General features: G+C 50.9%; 1 protein-coding gene across 23 annotated transcripts in view; it reads left to right on the forward strand.

Annotated features, from left to right (window-relative positions):
- Positions 1-18038, forward strand: part of KCNMA1 (potassium channel, calcium activated large conductance subfamily M alpha, member 1) — a 740417-nt gene that overhangs the window by 200561 nt on the left and 521818 nt on the right. For 21 of the 23 annotated variants that reach the window (XM_012663330.1, XM_012663323.1, XM_012663335.1 and 18 more), the window contains exon 2: positions 7988-8149. The exons of the other annotated variants lie outside the window; for them this stretch is intronic. In XM_012663330.1, coding sequence (XP_012518784.1) covers positions 7988-8149 — 162 coding nt within the window. The remainder of the gene's footprint in view (positions 1-7987; positions 8150-18038) is intronic. 23 annotated transcript variants of the gene reach the window in all.

Raw genomic sequence — 18038 nt, forward strand, 5'->3', positions numbered from 1 at the left:
GTTAAGTGACTGGCCCAGACTGCACAGCCTGTTCCTGGCAGATCTGGGGAGAGAATGTGGGCTCCTAACTTCCATCCCAGAACTCCTCACCCTGCCCTCTGACAGGAGAGAGAGTCTTTCTGCTTGTGCCCAGCTGAGGGGTGAGTTTTGACAGATGGAGGGGCAGGCAAAGCAAGGGAGACTGTGGGTTGGGGTCCAGGCAGATGGAATGAATAACTCAGAGCTGAGGCCATCAGTGCAGGCTTGGAACAGTTTCTGATACCGATCAGAAAACTTTGAGGACACAGTAGGGCTATGAGATACAAGGAGAGCACAGACAGAAGTTTCCTAGCCCTCTTCCTTCTCCCACAGCCCTCTGGGGGTTGAGCATCCTGAGGCTATCCCATGGTACCAGGGCCCTGGGCAGGGGGTCCAGCATGGGACTTCAGGGATGGGAGGTGCTTGCCTGTCCGTACTCTGGTCCTGGAGGGCTTAGAGGAGGTAGTTCACTGCCAGCTCAGTCTCCCCTGTTCCCTATCAGATCCCCGCCTCCTACCCTGGTGCCCCAGACCCTGCAGGACTCAGCCTCAGGTAGCATCTGAGTGCTCAGGACCACTGGGCAGAGCATGTTAAGGCCTCCAAGGAGGGAGGAAGTCAAGCTTTCTCCTTCAGTGGCATCTGCATAGAGACTTTGGTTTTTAGCAGGACGGCTTCTCAGCCTGTCACCTTGGCCACGTTCATTTCCAATTTGATGATCTGCTCCGTGAAGGGTGATTTATAGTTCCAGGCTGGTTCTTGGCAGAAAAAGGAACTGTGTTCCTCTGTCCTTGATATAACCACCCTCCCAAGGCACAGAGACCTTGAAGAAGGGTCACTTTGGTACACGAAGTACCCAGAAGTGGGGTGAATTGAGTGCTCTTCGTGATAATAAGCCTTTCATGGGCACTTTGCACAAGCCAGTGATCCTTCCGCATGCATTATCCCATTTGCTCCCCACACTGTCCCTGGGAGGATGGCAGGACAGGTACTTTTCCCTTTTTGGGTTTAAATTTGGACTGTGGGCTGGGTGCGGTGGCTCACGCCTGTAATCCTAGCACTCTGGGATACCAAGGCGGGAGGATCTGGAGCTCAGGAGTTCGAGACTAGCCTGAGCAAGAGTGAGACCCCATCTCTACTAAAAATAGAAAAATTAGCCAGGTGTGGTGTTTTGCACCTGTAGTCCCAGCTACTCGGAAGGCTGAGGTAGGAGGATTGCTTGAGCCCAGGAGTTTGAGGTTGCTGTGAGCTAGGATGATGTCACTGCAGGCGCCCTGGGGCAACAGAGCGAGACTCTGTCTCACATTAATTAATTAATTAATTAGGACTTTGTCTTCCTGGGTCAGGTACTTAACCCTTCACCTGTCAAAGGAGGGCATTAGTACCTACCTCATGCAGTTAGTGTGATCCTGCTCAAAAGCAGTAGCCAATGTTGTAATTGTTACCACGGTTTATTGGTAATGTTATCTTTTCTAGATACTGTGCATGCCAAGATTGACCTTCCGTTTACTGTATCCCTCCTCCCTCCATCCTTCCCTCCTCCCCTTCCTTCCTCCCTGCCACCAAGATGATCGGGTGCTTGATCTGAGTTCACACTGTTTCCGTGTTGAAGATAGAGCCATGAAAAAGAAAAATAGACAAGAATTCTTTCCCTCATGGAGCTTACAGACAACAGAAAATGGTGAAGGAAAGTGTGTAGGCTACCAGATGGTGGTATAAATGTTCCAGAGAAGAAGAGAGGGTGGACAGGGAGTGGCCGGGCAGGGGCGTGTCATTTCCAAGGGTGTGCTCAGGGAGGAGCTCGCTGATAAGGTAGAGATTTGGACAAAGCCCAGAGAGAACTGAGGGAGCAGCCGCGGGGGTGTCCAGGGCAGAGGGTCGGGCCAGTGCACGCAGCCTGGATGGGGGTGGGCCTGGACGGTTCAGGCAGCACGAGGAGGCCACTGCAGCTGGAGTGGAGTGAGTGAGTGGCAGACTGTAGATGACAGGCAGGAGGGGGCAGAGTGGGTGTGCAGACTGTCACTTGTCTTCCCAGTGGGACAAGAAGCCACAGGAGGGTGTCGGGCACAGCAGGGATGTGCTTTCGCTTACATTTTTAAAAGAGTATTTTTCTTCCCAGATGGCCATTGCCTAGACAACTTCCTAGATCCGGGATGAGGAGCCGGTGTGCAGAGAAATGAAGCGTGATGGATCTGGAGACGGGCTGGGAGCTTCAGGGGCTGGTCCTCCGCAGACAGCAGGGAGGGGGCTGTGGGATGCCCCTCACAGCTGGCCCAGCTGGTTCCCCATCCCCGATGCAGTCACCCAGCAGGTGTGGGGCCTGCGGTGACCTTGGCGCCTGGCTCAGCCTGACAGGTGTTGGTGGGAGTGTGCCTGGGGGTGAGCGAGCCTGACCAGGCCAGAGCAGGTGTGGTAGCGGTTCATACCTCGCAGGGAGGGTGTGCCCAGCACAGCTGGCCACCTGGCAGGACTAGGCAATTTGACATCCCGTTGGGGCACAAGGAGACAACTGGGACCCTGGCCTGCAAGGTGCAGCTGGGTGGGGACCTGAGAGCTGAGCCCGGCGCCAGATCCCTCCCTCCAGAGCAGCGCTGCTTCCTTCCAGAACCAGAGGATAGCAGCTGCTTCTAGAAAGGGCGTGCTCTGCCTTACCAGATTAGGCTTCTTGCAGGAATCAAGTGGGCAGACAAGGCAGGACTCATGTCTGTTCACAGAAGAGAACACCAAGGCTTTGAGAAATGAAATGGCTCGCTCAACGCCACCTGGAAAGCTGGACTTGGACTTGAGTATCTTGATTCTCAGAGCTCTTCCCACCACAGACCTGAAATTCCTGGGCTACTGGGTCCAGTTCAGGAAGGATGAGAGAGACAGCCCAGACGTGAGGGGCTGTGGGGTCCTAGATAGCATGGGCTTGTTCTGCTATGCTGGGCAGCGGCAGCTCTCACTGCTAGGGAAGGCTGGGCCCTGCCATAGCCCTCACACCTGAACCAAGTACCAGGCCAAGGGGAGGCTTCTGCCAGTCCTGGGAACACCCTGAACTCCAGGTTGCAGGCCGGGGCCACGGAGGGAGCTGCTTGGGAGTGAGTGAGTCGCTTGGGCTAGATTTGGAGCAATCATCTTGCTGGAGAGGCAGCAATATATAGAAGGAACAGAGCCAACTGGGGGGTTATGTCTTGGCTCGGCCACCTGGCTGGGCTGGGTGGCACTGGGCTGTAGCTTTCCCTCCAGGCCCTTAGTTTTCTCATCTGTACAGCGTGTGTGTGGAGGGTGGCATTCTAAGGCATTGCCAAGGTCCTTTGTCAAGCTTTGGTCTTTGATCTTGTGATCCGGGGGGGCAAACCCAAACCCACCAGATGGGTGGTCTGTGTCTTGAACACCAGGTGATGGTGTTGGGGCTGGGGGTGAGGCCCTCTGTGACCATGGCAACAAGAAGTCATTGTGGGGAGCATTTTTGAAAAGAATGGGGAGAGGGCAAAAAGGGTTGAGACCGTGTGGTCAGGCCCAGCCTGGTAGGGTGGGTGGCAGGAGGGAACTGTGGCCACTGTGCTCTTTGGTGTCCCCAGCCTCCTGTACCCTCCGGTTGTAGGCACTGAGACTAGATGTGGGGACTCTGGTGGGGAGAGAGGGCAGGGCTGGTGGCAGAGGGGCAGAGCGGCCTCCAAAGCAAGGCTAAGCCCCCTTTTCAGGGAGCTGATCAGGGCAGGGGGAGGGTTCCCGCGAGACCTCTGAATTCTGGGACAGTGTCCCCACCCCATGGCCCCAGGTCTCATTTCTCCCTGCTCCTCCCTCCATGTCCCTCTCTCTTCCCAAGGCGCTTTTTCCTCCACTTCGGAAGATCTGGAGGCCTGTCCTCTTGAGGTAGCTGGAGCCCGCAGCCAGTAGGGCTTTGCTCTCTTACACCCCCTGCCACAAACACACACCCGCACACACACATGGGCACACACATACACACACTCACACAGTGACTTCCTGGCTGATACCAGGGCAGCCTGTCTGGTCCTACTCAGAAGTCCTCCCTGTGTGGGGGCTGGTCCTGTCCTCTGCAATGGAAAGTGGAAGGTTTGGGGTGGCCGGATGCCCACTTTGCCATTCAGAATCAAGAGCCGCTCCCCTTGGAGGCGGTGTCCGCGAGGTACGGGAGAAAGAGCAGGGCACTGGGACGCGGGAGGCAGCCTTTCTCTGGTCCTCAGCCTCCTCTTCTCGAAATGGGAGGTTGAGGTCGTGGAGCTTAGAGTCAGAAGGGTCTAAGATGTTGCTTGGTCTAGGGTCCACGCTGTGTGGGGATCTCTGTCCCAGCCGTCCTGGACGGAGGTCACAGCTCCTACTGGAACCCCTCCAGGAGTCGGGGCACCTTACCTCCCAGGGCCCAGTGCCTAGTTGGAGGGTAAGAGCCGTTAGAACTTACACGGGTTTATCCTCTGTTCTGTAGTTATTTATCGAAGGTTCACTCTGGGCCAGTGTGCCTCCCAGGGCTGCCAGTCGATGGAAGTGGTGCAGCCACACTGAGTACCCTTGGAGGCCACCAGTCCCATCCGTGGGGGCTCCGTCAGGGCAGCTGTGACTGCTGTGCCCAGTGCCTTGCGTGGCTTACCTCACTCACGCTTCCCCAGCACCTTAACGGGGCGCAGGCGTAGCCCATTTTACACGGAGGAGGCCGAGGCTGGCAGGATAACATCCCACCAGTCAGCGTGCAAATGGTGGAGCAGACCCAAGCCCCGGTGGGCTCTGTGCCTTCCTCTGAGAAATACCTGCTCTCAGTTGCCCTGTGTGTAAAATGGGGATAATTACACCTGCCTGTTGGATCTATTATAAGGTTTGAGCAAGATTATGCATAGAAAACCCTTGACTTTTAGTTGCCGGCACCTGGTGCTGTCTTGATATATGGTGGCCATCTCTTTATCATGGGTTCTGCCCCTTGCCCTCTCCTCTTGCGCATCCCCAGCAAGGCCACTTAACCCTTCTGGGCCTCTGCTCCCTTTTCTCTGGAGCATGGGGTTATAATACCTGCTCCCCATGAGGGGTGCTTTGGCCACAGTGAGGCTGGTGGTGGAGAGAGTGGCCTCTCCCTCCAGGCACAGGACTGTGACCAGCCCGGCCAGCTGGCATCAGGCTTTGTAGAGCCCCCTTCCCCCACCCTCGCCCTGCTTCCCACACGTGGTAATTAAGCTCACCACATCCACAGCGTAAGCAAATAATAACAAGGGCATTATCTCCCTTTAGTCTGTGTTTTTCCTTGCTTATCATAAAGTAATTAAAATAGTGAATGCCTTGTAAAACAATAGGTAAGAGGGCTGGCAAAATAACGTTATCTGCCACGTACCTCCTTGTGCTGTGAATTACCGATGCATTAAACCACTGTGCCTACAGGGGACCCCCTGCCCAGAGCTTTTCCTGCTGATTTCTCTTCTCTGGGCTCTGCCAGGGGCTGGGGAGCCTGAGCCCCCAGGGCGGAGGAGCAGGGGGCTAGCCGCAGGTGGTGGCCAGGGACCAGTTCAGAAATATTGTGGGAGGCATGACTCAAAAGGAAACACCAGAGTCTGGATTTGAGGGCCTTCTCCCTGCCCCATCTCTTTCCTATCCCCGCACAATTGTCCAGTTCTGAAAGAAGCAGGCGGTCCTGTCCCTGGGTGGAGGATGAGGCCAGGAGACAGCTGGGGGTTAAAATCCATCTTCTATTTTGGTTAAGGGCAGCGGTCACCAAGCCATACCAGGATGGTCAGGACCTGTGGTTCCCAAAGTGGGGTCCCCAGACCAGTAGCATAGGCACTACTTGGGAAAGGGGGACAAATGCGGTTATTGGGTGGGCCCAGCACTCTGTGTTTTAACAAGCCCCCCAGCGTGCTTTTGTGGCCCGCTTGTCTGAGAACCACTGCTGTACAGTGTCAGCAGCACGAGGAAATGGAGGCACTGGGACTAATTGTTCGGACCTGTAGTTTGTGCCATGGGGTACTGTTTAATCCTGACAGAATCTGTGGGGTAGGCAATATTGTCCTGTCTTACAGAGGAGGTCCACAGTGGTGGGAGAGCTAGATTTTCCCCCTGAAGCTATTAATACACCTGCAGTTACGATGGCTGCTCCTAGATCAGGGCCTCCACCTCCTCCTGGACACCCATCTGTTCAGAGACTCACAGGGCTGAGACTTGGGGGCCAGGACAAGTCCTAACTGGCCACCGAGACTGGCCTAGGGGGCTTGGGCAGCAGGTGGCCTCCAAGTACGTCCGCCCTGCAGGCTTCTGCCACCAGCCTCCTCTGGGATTGTTCTAGCTCCGTGGGGCTTAACACACTTGGAAGTAAAACATTAGCATCGGCTGTAGGCGCTGCTTCTCTCTTCCCCAGCTTCCCCGAGCCAGGGGCAGCCAGAGGGAGAGAACCAGAATCGGGCAGCTTCCTACCTGTGGTGGCCAAGAAGAAGCCTCATGCAATGTGCCCTCCCACCTGCCGCCATGCTGCCCTGGCCCCTCTCCTCACACCCACTCACTGCAAACAAAGATTTTCACCTCTGCTCTTGGTTCAAGTCACTGGTCCCCAGTGGGGCTTTGCTTTGGAAATTAATTCTAGGGCTTAAAATGATGAACATAATTTGCTGGCATCTTACTAAACATCTTCATCTGCAGTAATAATCTCAGTGGGCATTTGAGTAGGGGTCCAGTTCAATTTATATTTTTAATAAATAATGAATGAATTTTTGGTGTAAGTATGTCTCAGGCAGTATTTGGGATATACTTATACTAAAAAGTTATTTGTTGTTTATCTGAAATTCAGATTTAACTGGGTGTCCTGTATTTTATTTGGCAACACTAAGCCCAGGCTCTGTAGCCAATAAAAGGCTGATACTCATAATAACTTTTAGTCATTCATTCATATTTATGGAGCCAACTATGTACCAGGTACTCTGTTAGGCACAGCAGTAAGGGAGGCAGGCAGTAAGTGAAATAAGTAAATGAATTATAGAGTGTATTAGAGGGTTTAAGTGCTATGGAGAAAAATAAAGCAGAAAAGTGCTGTTGGAGGGGAAAGCCTTGCAATCCTAAAAGAGTAGCCAGGGAAAACTTCATTGAGAAGGTGATATTTGGGAAAAGACTTGAAGGAGATCAGGGAGCAAGCTATGAGCCTCTGTGGAAGAAGAATATTCCAGGCAGAGCATATATTATGCACAACGGTATACAATTTAGGGCCCCATGTGGGGCCCAGTTATCTGATGAGGTCAGCTTTGTTTCCTTAAGCACATTTTAAGCCGTGAAGGGGAACCGATTGTCTCCTGTACTTGAAAGGGTCTGGTATGGATTTCAGGCACAGCTGGATCCAGGTGTTCAAATGATGACACCAGTATTCTGCCACTTCTACTTTTCCCTGTGGTGGCTTCATTCTCAGGGAAGGATTACTTTTCCTATTCTTTTCAGCAAATGTTCCAGGCTTGGGTCTTACTGGGTCAGCATGGGTCATGTGACCACCCTGGCCGATTGCTATTGTGGGGGGCAGGTAGAATGGACTGATTGACCAGTCTCCATTGCTGGAGCCAATGTGGGGCCATCAGTCCCTTTTGAACCACATAGACTAAATGAAGAGAGGGGATTTCCTTAAAGAGAACTGGGGGTTCTGCTGTGAAGGCTGGGCAGGCAAAGACCACAGCATAGCTCCCACCCCTCCTTCCTAAGCGCTCCGTGATCCTGGGCAGGTTGCTTCCCCTCCTGAACTTTGGGTATTTTTTTTTAAAATGGGAAAAGAATGATATTATCTTTCTTTCTTTCTTTCACTAAAATATTTTAAGAGGAAATAAAGAAAAGATTATTTTTTTAAAGAAAGATTTTTAACAAAAACAATCAAAGCTATAATCTACTCCTTCTCTTGTACCTTTAAGCAAGTTCCCAACTCAGCTGGGGACCCTTTTGGGCCTCGGTGCTATATGAGTAGGGTGTGTTATTTAAATCCAGTTGTTCCCTATGTCTCAACTCTTGTTCTCTCTGTTACCAGGAGGCCCAGAAGATAAACAATGGCGCAAGCCAGGCAGACGGCACTCTCAAACCAGTGGATGAAAAAGAGGAGGCAGTGGCCGCCGAGGTCGGCTGGATGACCTCGGTGAAGGACTGGGCCGGGGTGATGATATCCGCCCAGACGCTGACTGGCAGAGTCCTGGTGAGTCTCCACCCCCTCCTCACACCAGGAGGCCGTGCTGTCTGGGCCAGGGTGGCTTTGTTTATGAGATGTGGTGCTCCGGGGGGTTCTTCTCCAGGTCGCTGGCTAAAGGGAGGTGGGGGTGCATGTTGTGGGGGAGAGGCTGTGTTCTCGTGCACGTCTAGGCCGCTGGTTTGTGGAAGGACTTGCAGAGAATGGACTAGCATCCTGGGCAGAGAGGGTCTGTTGGGAGCAAGACGGTGTGTACACAGACACATACGCGCACACACACACACAGCTCAGCCAGCTTAGAGAGGAGAAGGGAGTCCAGGAAACACATGCCGGAAACCTATAGAGGGCCCATAAGTGAGAGGATCCAGGGAGTTCTGAGTGTGTGTGTGTGTGTGTGTATTTGGTGGCCTTCTGGTGATGTTACTGTTGTCCTCTGGCAGCCACATAGAGAGCCCCTCCCGGGGCAGTTTCCACTCCCCTGCACGGCATTAACTGGATCCTACCCATGGTGGAGATCCAGCAGCTGCCCACGTGGGGTTGCCCGGCCCCGTGCATGGAGCATGGTTGTGTGCCCTTCTCATGAGGCCGCCTCCTGGGCCCATCTGCCCTGGAGCTTGCTCGTCCTGCTCCTTCTCTGTGCGTTTTCTGTATCTCTGACCTGATCATACGAAGCCTGGTTCACTGGCTGGCCTCATGAGCCCCTGGTTTTTGGCAAGGATCATGGGTGGGACAGGCCTGCAAGCAACCAACTGTCCCAGTTTGCCTGGGACTGAGGGGTACCTGGGATGTGAATCTTTTAGGGCAGACTGGGAAAGTCCTGGGACGAATTGGTCGCCCTAGGCAGGCCCGTGGTCCTGCTGCGGTCGGCCCCTCCCTGGGGCAGCCCTGCCCGCCAGCATTCTTTGGTCTGCTCTGGGTCAGGCGTTTCCCTGAGGAGATGCTGCACTCCGAGTGATTTCTCATCATGATTCTGGAAGCTGTTTTGTATGGGCCTGAAGGTAGGGCTCAGTCGGGAGTCATTTGGCTCATAGGGACATCCTGACTGCTGGGCGGATCAAAGATCAGGCAGGACACTGGAAAATAGCTGCGATTACGTCTGTGTTTCATGCCAAAAACTCAGTGAGCAGCTGAGTGTGGATGGAGGGAGGTGGTGAAAATTCCACTTATCAGAATCCTTCCTGGGGAGAACTCAGTGTTAGGTTTGGGATAAGTATATCACAAACCGCTTGAGGGAAGGAATAAGACGTGTAATTTCGTGCTCAAGGAGTCAAAGGTGCTGGCCACGCAGCCTTCGAGGGGGACAGGTTCTGTTCGCTGAGGAACCTGCTGAGAGCTGAGTCTCCTGAAGGGCCGGGTGTGAAGCCAGGGCTGATGTCAAGTGATGGCAAAATAGAAAGAGGAGAAATTTCAAGTTGGTTTTGGAGGAGAGAAACTGGAGAGGTCAGTTGCTGCCTGGAAGAAGGCAGAGAGGAGGACAGTCGGGCCCCTGTGACCAGGAGAGACTGTCCAGTGAGGACTTGGAGGTGCCTTGCTGTTGGCTGTCTCCCTCCCCGCATCTTCAGTAAAGTCCCCATTGCTCTTGTGTGCTTGCGAATGCATAGATTCTGCACTGGGAACTTACAGAGGTTGAGTCTGTGGCCGTACCATCCCGAATGTGCCCGATCTGGTCTTAGAGAGGCTGAATTCTGGGTCTGGGTATTGACAGGGCACAAAATGGGAGCAGCGCGACGGCGGGACGGGGGATGAAAAACAGCAGACGGTTGGTTGTACAAATGTGACACTTGCTCCTTCCATGTGGCCATTATAGACAGTTCTAATTATCCTCTTTAGCGTTAGCCAAGAGTTACTGAGCACCAATTTTGGGTCAAATGTTTATATTTTTTTCATCCCTGTGGAAAACAAGGAATGACCGTGATTGCACCGTGTATGGAAGCAGCGTGTGTCTGGGTGGGGTGCAGGGGGCCGCTGTAGGGGAAAGTAGAGGGCATCAGAAAGGCTTCTCGGGGCTGGGGAGAGGAAAGCCCTTGAACTGGAACTTCCATTACAAGATGAACTGAGCACATGATTTATGGAAGGGAAGATATCAAAAATAAAAACATCCTCCAGCTTGAAAACAAGAAAGGCACTGCTTGGTGGGCCAGAAGATGTGATGCATACCTAATAAGACAGAAAGCACTGGAGTGGAGCTTTGAAATGCAAGTTAGGATTTTGAAAGTCAGAGGAGAGGAAATCCTTCCAAAGTGAAGAGCCAAGGAGAAGGGAAGGAGCCTGCGGCCCCAGGGAACAGAGGGCTGCAGACACAAAAAACTGGGAAGGTGCGCTGGAGACAGCTTGTTGGAACTTTAAAGGCCAAGCTAAAGAATTTGGGCTGAGTTTTCAGGACAAGGAGATTTGGAGGGAGGAGTACCATGATTGGTTGTTGTACAGAGAGAGCTGGAGGACAAGCGGAGACCAGATGGATGAGGCAGGAGCTTGGAGGTCCTAGGACAAGTTAGGGTAGTGAGCTACTGCCCCAGTGTGAGGACCAGAGAGGACGGCTGCTCTGGCCCTGGTGAGGCAAGCCCTGAACTAACACCAAGCAGCGGACACAGGTGGGTGGAGGTGGGTGATACCGTGGAAGCAGATCTCATAGGACCAAGCACACCCAACAGCCACCTTGGTGCTACTGGCAGCAATCGCATTATCGAGGGCACCATGCTAGGCCCTGTACGTTACAATGAGTTGGATGGGCAAGGACCATGTCGTATTCATTCCATATCTCCTATATGGCTGTTGTGTTGTAGGGGTCCCTTACAAGGAAACAAGCCTGTCTTAACCTGTGAACTCATCCCTGTTTTACAGTTGAGAAAATCAAGACATAGGAGGGGCAATGACTTGCCTAAAAACATACAACTTTGTGTGACAGAGCCGGGCTAGTACCCACGGGCCTCCAGACTCCCGGTCTAGTGCTCCTTCTGTGTCATTACTTCCCAGTCAAGGATAATGCTTTTCCTTTTCCAAGCCACTGCCAGCTGTCGCTTTGGCTGCGACACGTTGACATTACCATCTTTGAGCCAGTTGGGTCCTGAGGCTGCTTGGCCTGATTCTCTTAACATTTGCATGTAGAAGCGCGGACTGCCGAGGCCTCCTTGCCTGGGACTGCTCAAGGTGCCAGCTCCTCTCCGAAGGTCTCCTTGGAGAAAATCCTGCCCAGGCTGCTGAGACCACTCAGAGCAGAGCAGGTCCCACTGCGCAGAGAGCAGGTGTCTCAGAGTTCCAGGTGGTACCTTGAGAACAGGCCTTTCCTTGAGGAGCAGGCAGGTCCTTGCTCTGAACAAAGAACAGATTTTACATTGAAGTCTCGGCATGCAGGAGAAAGTGGCTCTGCCTCTTCAGAACCCAAAGCTGTGTTTGTCTTGAGCTGTCCAAATGTTTATCCCTGCAACAGTGGGACCAAAGCAAGATGAGACACCAGGCTGTTCAGTTTCCCATTTCAATTTTTAATTTGTTTTCCTTGATGCACACTCAGGAGCTTGGCCTCCGTATCTGGGCCTCTTCCTCACCTGTCTAATTGTCACGAGTGAGAATCTTGAAGACAGGACACTGTGGGTGAGGCCCGCTGGGGAAGGATTTGCCAGCACAGCCTCAGAATATCTGTGGGATCTCTCAGACGAGCCTATCAGTCATTCAATAAGGTGCTTATTTCTCACCTGTTCCTGGCACAGTGCATGGTGCCCAGCGGAAAGCAGTGAGCAACAGAGATGCAGGGTGTGTGTTATTTCCATCGATAAACAAGATATGAAGTTGTAAAGCTTCACCTAAGAAGTGACAAATGATAATCGCCATTCACCAGCGCTTTTTATAATTAACACCTGAAGGCTCATCATCAAAGTGACAAAAATTCCTTGACCCCATGGCTCCAGGTCTCAGAACAGCCTGTTTTTGTCTCATCTCTTGCTCTCGCACTCAGGCTTAGCTGTCCAAAACAGCCAGTCTGGACGGAACCCTCCTCGGAGCACGGTGCCGAGGGAGTCTGCACTAAAGTGAATGCCAGGCTGTCAAGGGTTACTGCTTCCTCTGTCTTTTTTTAATTAAAAAATATTTATTCTCTCATTATAAAAGTAGTACGTTTCCTTTTTTTTTTTTTTTTTTTTTAAAGCTTTGGAGCATACTGGAAGAATCTCTGATAAATTCCGCTTTGGGATTTGGAGTTGGCCCAGACTGAGGGAAACTGTGATATATTAATAGCTGTAAATGTCATCAGGATTTCTCCCAACCATTCGGGTGTCGCTGAGGACTTTGTTCACTGCATCTCATGTTACCTGCTTTATGCGCAGACTCACGGGCTAAAAATTTTTTTGCACCAGGGATCGTTGTGGTTTTCCTGGTGAACATCCAGTGAACACTCTAAATTGGGAGAGGGATCATGTGTCTCCGTGGTGGCTGCTCAAAGCCAAGTTGGTGGCCCACGAAAAATACAGAGCTTCTCAGGTTTGCGTCTTGCACAGTCACATCTCCCGCCCCCCCAGCTGCTTCTCATCATCTCTCCTCTCATTTTCCCTTTGCCTGGATTTCCTTACTCTCCTATTTGAAATTTACATGTATGCAGTTATGTGCTTCATACATTTTTGTGAGCAAATTAAATCCTTCTAAGAATAAAATGGTATCCAAATAAAGAGGGCAAGAAGCACATGGAGCAGGCTTTTGTGTAGTTTGGTTGTACTGCATGGAATGATAAGCCAGAATCAATAGGGATAATCAAGTTCAGAGTTGGTGAGTTTCCTGTAAAGGTCCATACAGTAAACACTTTGGGCTTGCAGACCGCACGGACTCCACTGCTGAACTCAGCCATCGTAGTTTGAAAGCAGCCACAAATAGCTCTGGTGCAACCGTGTTCCCATAAAACTTTATTTACAGAAGCAAGTGGTGGAAAATACGGTTAGATGGAAGGAATACGTTCTAGTATTCAATAGCGCGGTTGGGAAATGACAGTTAATGATAATTTGTTGTATATTCCAAGATAGCTAGGAGAGAAGAATTGTAATGTTCCCAACACAAAGAAAAGATAAATGTTTGAGGTGATGGATATCCCAGTTACCCTGATTTGCCCATTATGCATTGTATACGTGCGTCAAAGCATCACATGCACCCCTAAAATACGTACAACTATTGTATGTCAATTTTTAAAACAGTTTTTAAGAAAGGAAACATGTAGTGGGCCAGATTTGTTTCACAGACAGTAGTTTGCTGACTCTTCATCTAGTTTATTCCCTTATTTTATATATAAAGAAATTGAAAGGCTGGGACTGGGAGGAAAGGGATTTTCTAAGATCATGTGGCGTAAGAGTGACAGCAACAGAGAATCCACTTATAAAAGGGAAAGTTCTAGACACAGTCACACACAGAGATAAATACAGTCACATACACACACTCACACTAGCTACATCATCTCCTAGTTTCTGAATATTCAGGTTCATTTCCATGTTAATCTCAGAGTGACTGTCTCCTTAGGAAAACTGTGTCTTGTGACCAAGGACAGCCTCACCTCAAGGTGTGAGCAATGTCTACACTGCCTGGACTCTACCTTAACCCCTTGACAGAGTCAGTGTTTTGTGTGTTTCTTCAAAGCCTGGTCTCCCCAGTAGAGCTACCAGCTTCTTGAGGAAAGCTAGAGAGAGCTCTTACAGTCACTTATCTTAGTTACTTTCCCCATCTTCTCATGCTGTTATATTTGAGTATTGCTTCAGGAAGCACACACATCTAATTCCTTGAACTGCAAACATATGCTTTAACGTCTGGGGGATGATTTATCGGTGTAAAGAGACAGAAAAATGCCAGCCTCTCCCTTTATCTTCCTAAAATATGTCACTTGTGTGGCATTTTACATTAACATTATATACATAGCCTGGACCATTTATCCTAATCTCTAAGCACCCAGAAGAAAATATGTATCAAATACGCCTTTCAAATAAAAATAATCCTATTGGTTTAATAAAGTTAAATAGATATGCGTTTATTGCTGTGCTGTTTGCACGTGAAATTAGATTGGTTGAACCAAATGGAGGTGCACGCGGGCATACACTTAATCAAATATGCAACATTCGTTGCCTTCATTTCTCCCACTAAGTGGCTCATGGTGCTTGTGACAATTCTCATCCACATCCTATACTTCTCTTTTTTAGTGGTGCCTGGTGGCGAATTCACACACAGCTCACATTTCCATCGCTCTCTCTGCTTCTCATCTATGCCCTCCTTTTATTATATTTTAGGCAAATCTACATAAAATTCTTATATCATCTGAAAATTTCCTATGTAGCAGAGAGACCAGAGGTTTCACAGGACCGTATTTGTAGTAAGAATACCCCCAGAATGACCAGGTATGCCCTGTGCTCTGCTATTGGGAGTAAGCTGAGGTTTTATTTGAGTTGTTTTAACACCCATAAGGGAGGCTTCTTTTTAAAAGAATTTCCCTCCAGGACTTAATAATGGCTCTTTCTTTCATCCTGTACATAGGTACAGAGTTCATATTTTGGGTATCAGTCAAAAAGTCAAAGAAAATACGCTCCCTTTCTATTATTAAACATGAAATTTTGTCTTTATCCAATGAAAGATCCACTGGATTCGTAGTAATAATTTGTGACCCAGCATCCTTTACCCAGGTGGGAACACATGAGTCAGGGAAGTCACTGAATTGAGCAGTCTCCCCCGACAGGTAGTGAGTTACCTGTTCCTGGAAATGTTCAAAGACAAGCAGGCCCACATTTGGTGGTGCTGTTGCTGAGAGTTGGATAGACTTTATCCTTATTGCTTTAACTGGGTTCCACAGAACACTAGACCCAGGAGATGTTCCAGGATAAAAATGGTTCCCTGGGAATTTGGACAGACTTCATTTCTCATCCCCCTCCTCGAGATTGCCAATGCATAGCAGCATATAAATGCCCACAGGAGTCCTACAGTAGGGAAGCGGAAGGACTTTGTTTTGCCCAACATTTCCCACTTTCGTTTCACCATGGAGCCCTTGTCCCATGAAACACCTGTGGGCATCACAAAGCACTCACTTTGGGAACCATTGAACCAGCCCAGGGATGAGTGAGTTACAGCCTGTGGGCCGATCTGCCTCTCAGCCTCTTTTGTATGGTTAACAAGCTGAGAGTGGTTTTTACATTTTTAAATTTTTTTTAATCAAAAGAAGACTATTTTTGACATGTAAAAACTATATGAAATTCAAATTTCAGTGTCTGTTACCAAAGTTTTATTGGAATAGAGCCTTGCTCACTGATTTACGCATTGTCTGTGGCTGCTTTCTTAACATGCTACAATGCCGGAGTTGAGTAGTATCCACAGAGTCCAAAACACCCACGAGCCTAAAATAATTACCGTCTGGCCCTGCAAAGAAAAAGTTTGCCACCCCCTCTATGACTGTCAATATTCCTTTCTAAGTGGCCTGCAGGATTTGCTCTATAAGTTACCCTTGGCATACAGTGATGGATAAAAAGCATTAATAACATCTATCTTCTTCTCATGGGGACATGCCTACGTTTACTTCCACAAGCTCAGTTAAGTCCTGTGTGAGAGAGAGATGGGGAGACAGAGGCCAGAGCCAGGTGGGCCTCCGAGTTCCATGGCAGGTTCCCAGCCGGGCTTGGTGTGTAGATTTCTACGTCCCAAGGTCAGGGGAATGCATCTGAGAATTTTGGAGCAGGGCCACTCCTTGAGTCTCCCTTTCTACCTCTCCTGCAGCCCCCGCCCCCAAGGCCCTGCCCGGTGGCTCACAGAGTCCAGTCCTTACCGCAGAGAGGGCCCCAGATCTGGGCCTGCAGGCCAGCGCCTTGGCCCACACCAGCTGCCGGTCTGCATTGTCGGCCTGCAGGCCACTCACTGTGTGCCCGCCTCTTCGGGGCGTTCTGTAAAGAGCAGCTGTTAATTTTACTAGCTGGTGTGTTGGCTCCTCTGGCCTCCCCAGGGCTTGCTGTGAAAATGAAGGAGAGTTTCAGAAATCAATCCTCAGCTAGCTCTGGACAGAGGAAGAGCATCCTGGCCCCAGCAGCCTGTTCATCTCTGGCTCCCAGGGCCTCTGGGCTCTGGCCGCAAGGGCTTATGCTGCTGCTGTGTCCCCTCTCTTCTGGAGTTTCCAGGTGTGGGTGGGTGCCTTTTGTCCTTCCATCCATGTGCATCCATGTATCTGTCTGTCCAACCCACATGCATTTGTTGGTGTTCCCCGGCACACAAAATTGAGTGTAGCACACAGTGGGTAGATAGGGGCCCAGTACTGAGCAGAGCGCTTGTCGTGTCTATGCAGTCAGCAGGCCCGCTGCCTCCCTCTGCCAGCCCCTCTGCCTCTCTCCCCTGTTTCAGCCTCTCTGTGGGAGGAGCCCAGCCCCTTGGGCCAGTGCAACAGGATCTGCACTGGAGCTTCTACTCTCTTGTGGTCTCCGTCTGATTCTTTTTGTCACTTGACTGGAACCAACAGTGGGGACAGGTAGAGCCCTTAGCACCCCCAAAACTCCAGCTACCATTTTTCCTCTCTCCCCGGGACACCCGTCTTTGGGAAGGAGCTGCCGTGGCCCTGAGAGTTGGGAGGCTGCTGCGTGTGGTGCAGTTGGGCACCGGGAGCCCGGCCTCTGCGGACTGTTGAATCCCAACCTCGCCCTCTCTGGGCTTCTGCCCTGGAACAGTTGCTTCATCTTTGGTGCCTTAGTTTTCTCATCTGCAAAATAGAGATTAGGATAGTCTCTTTAACTGCCTCTTAATGAGTCAATGCATGTAAAATGTTCAGAATAGTGGCTCTGACATGGTCAGTGCTTCCTAACCATTGGTTATTACTGGTTTTAGTGTCTGTGTGAGCCCCATCACCATGTCCTGGAGGGAATGGGCTGATACGGAGACACACAGGCACAGGGAGTGGAGAATAAATCCTTTCCTGGAGCGGAGATAGATCAGACCTCACCAAACCCAGGTGTCCTCTCAGCGTGCTGAGGAGCTCTGGACATGGCCATTTGGGGGTGTCCCAGGCAGGCCCTGGCTTGGGTCCAGCCAGTTGATGATGTCTGTTCCGTGCACATTCTTAATTCACGCTCGTCCAGGCTGTGTCCTCTCTGCGGCTGGCTCATGCCAGCCTGACTCACCATTGTTGAGTCAGCCAGGAAATTCTCACTTCATACAGCCTCCTTGAGCTGGCTGGGGCTGGGGGGTGGGCTGGGCTCCCCCTGGAGCTGTACATTGTGGGCGCGTGTGTCACAGGAAACGCCTTGGCAGGATGACAGATGAATCTTGTGGAGGAAGAGGGTCACGTGCGCTCCCTGTGGTCTCTGTGTCCAGTCCTGCCCAGATGTGGAGTGAGGCTGACAGGCTGCTTTTGGAGGGCACATTAGCACCAGTATGTGGGAGGTGTGTTTAACATGCATTTTGGCAGGTAGTGACCACAGCGCCACTGAAAGGAGGTGGGAAAGTGTACTACATTCCCAGAAGATAAAGACCTAGATTCTCCCGTGCCTGCAAAGCATCTCTCCTGGGCTGTGTATCCATCCCTCCATCCATTCCTTCAAACACCCCTGGAGCACCTGTTAGGGGTCAGATGCCATTCAAGGCACTAGACACATGTTGGTTCTTCCGGCAAAATCTGCGAAATGCAATCATCCAGAGTGTTGAAGGCGAAAATGTCATGCTTGCATTTGCTAGAATGATTTTAGGTGGCCAGGCTTTTGAAGTAGAGTTTGGTAATAACTCAGAGCCTGGGACACCTGGGGCCCACCCGTCAGTCCCTTGGGCAGAACTGAGAGCTCAATTGTCCTAATCCTGATGGCACATTCTGTGCATTTCTGCTGCTGGATCCCAGAGACCCGAGTAAATATGTTTATATGACTAATGTTATCTCTCCTTCCTTCCCTCCCTGCCCTTCTTCCCTCCTTCCTTCCTTCCC

Source organism: Propithecus coquereli, unplaced genomic scaffold, assembly GCF_000956105.1.
Source record: "Propithecus coquereli isolate 6110/MARCELLA unplaced genomic scaffold, Pcoq_1.0 Scaffold80, whole genome shotgun sequence".
Taxonomy (NCBI): Eukaryota; Metazoa; Chordata; class Mammalia; order Primates; family Indriidae; genus Propithecus; species Propithecus coquereli.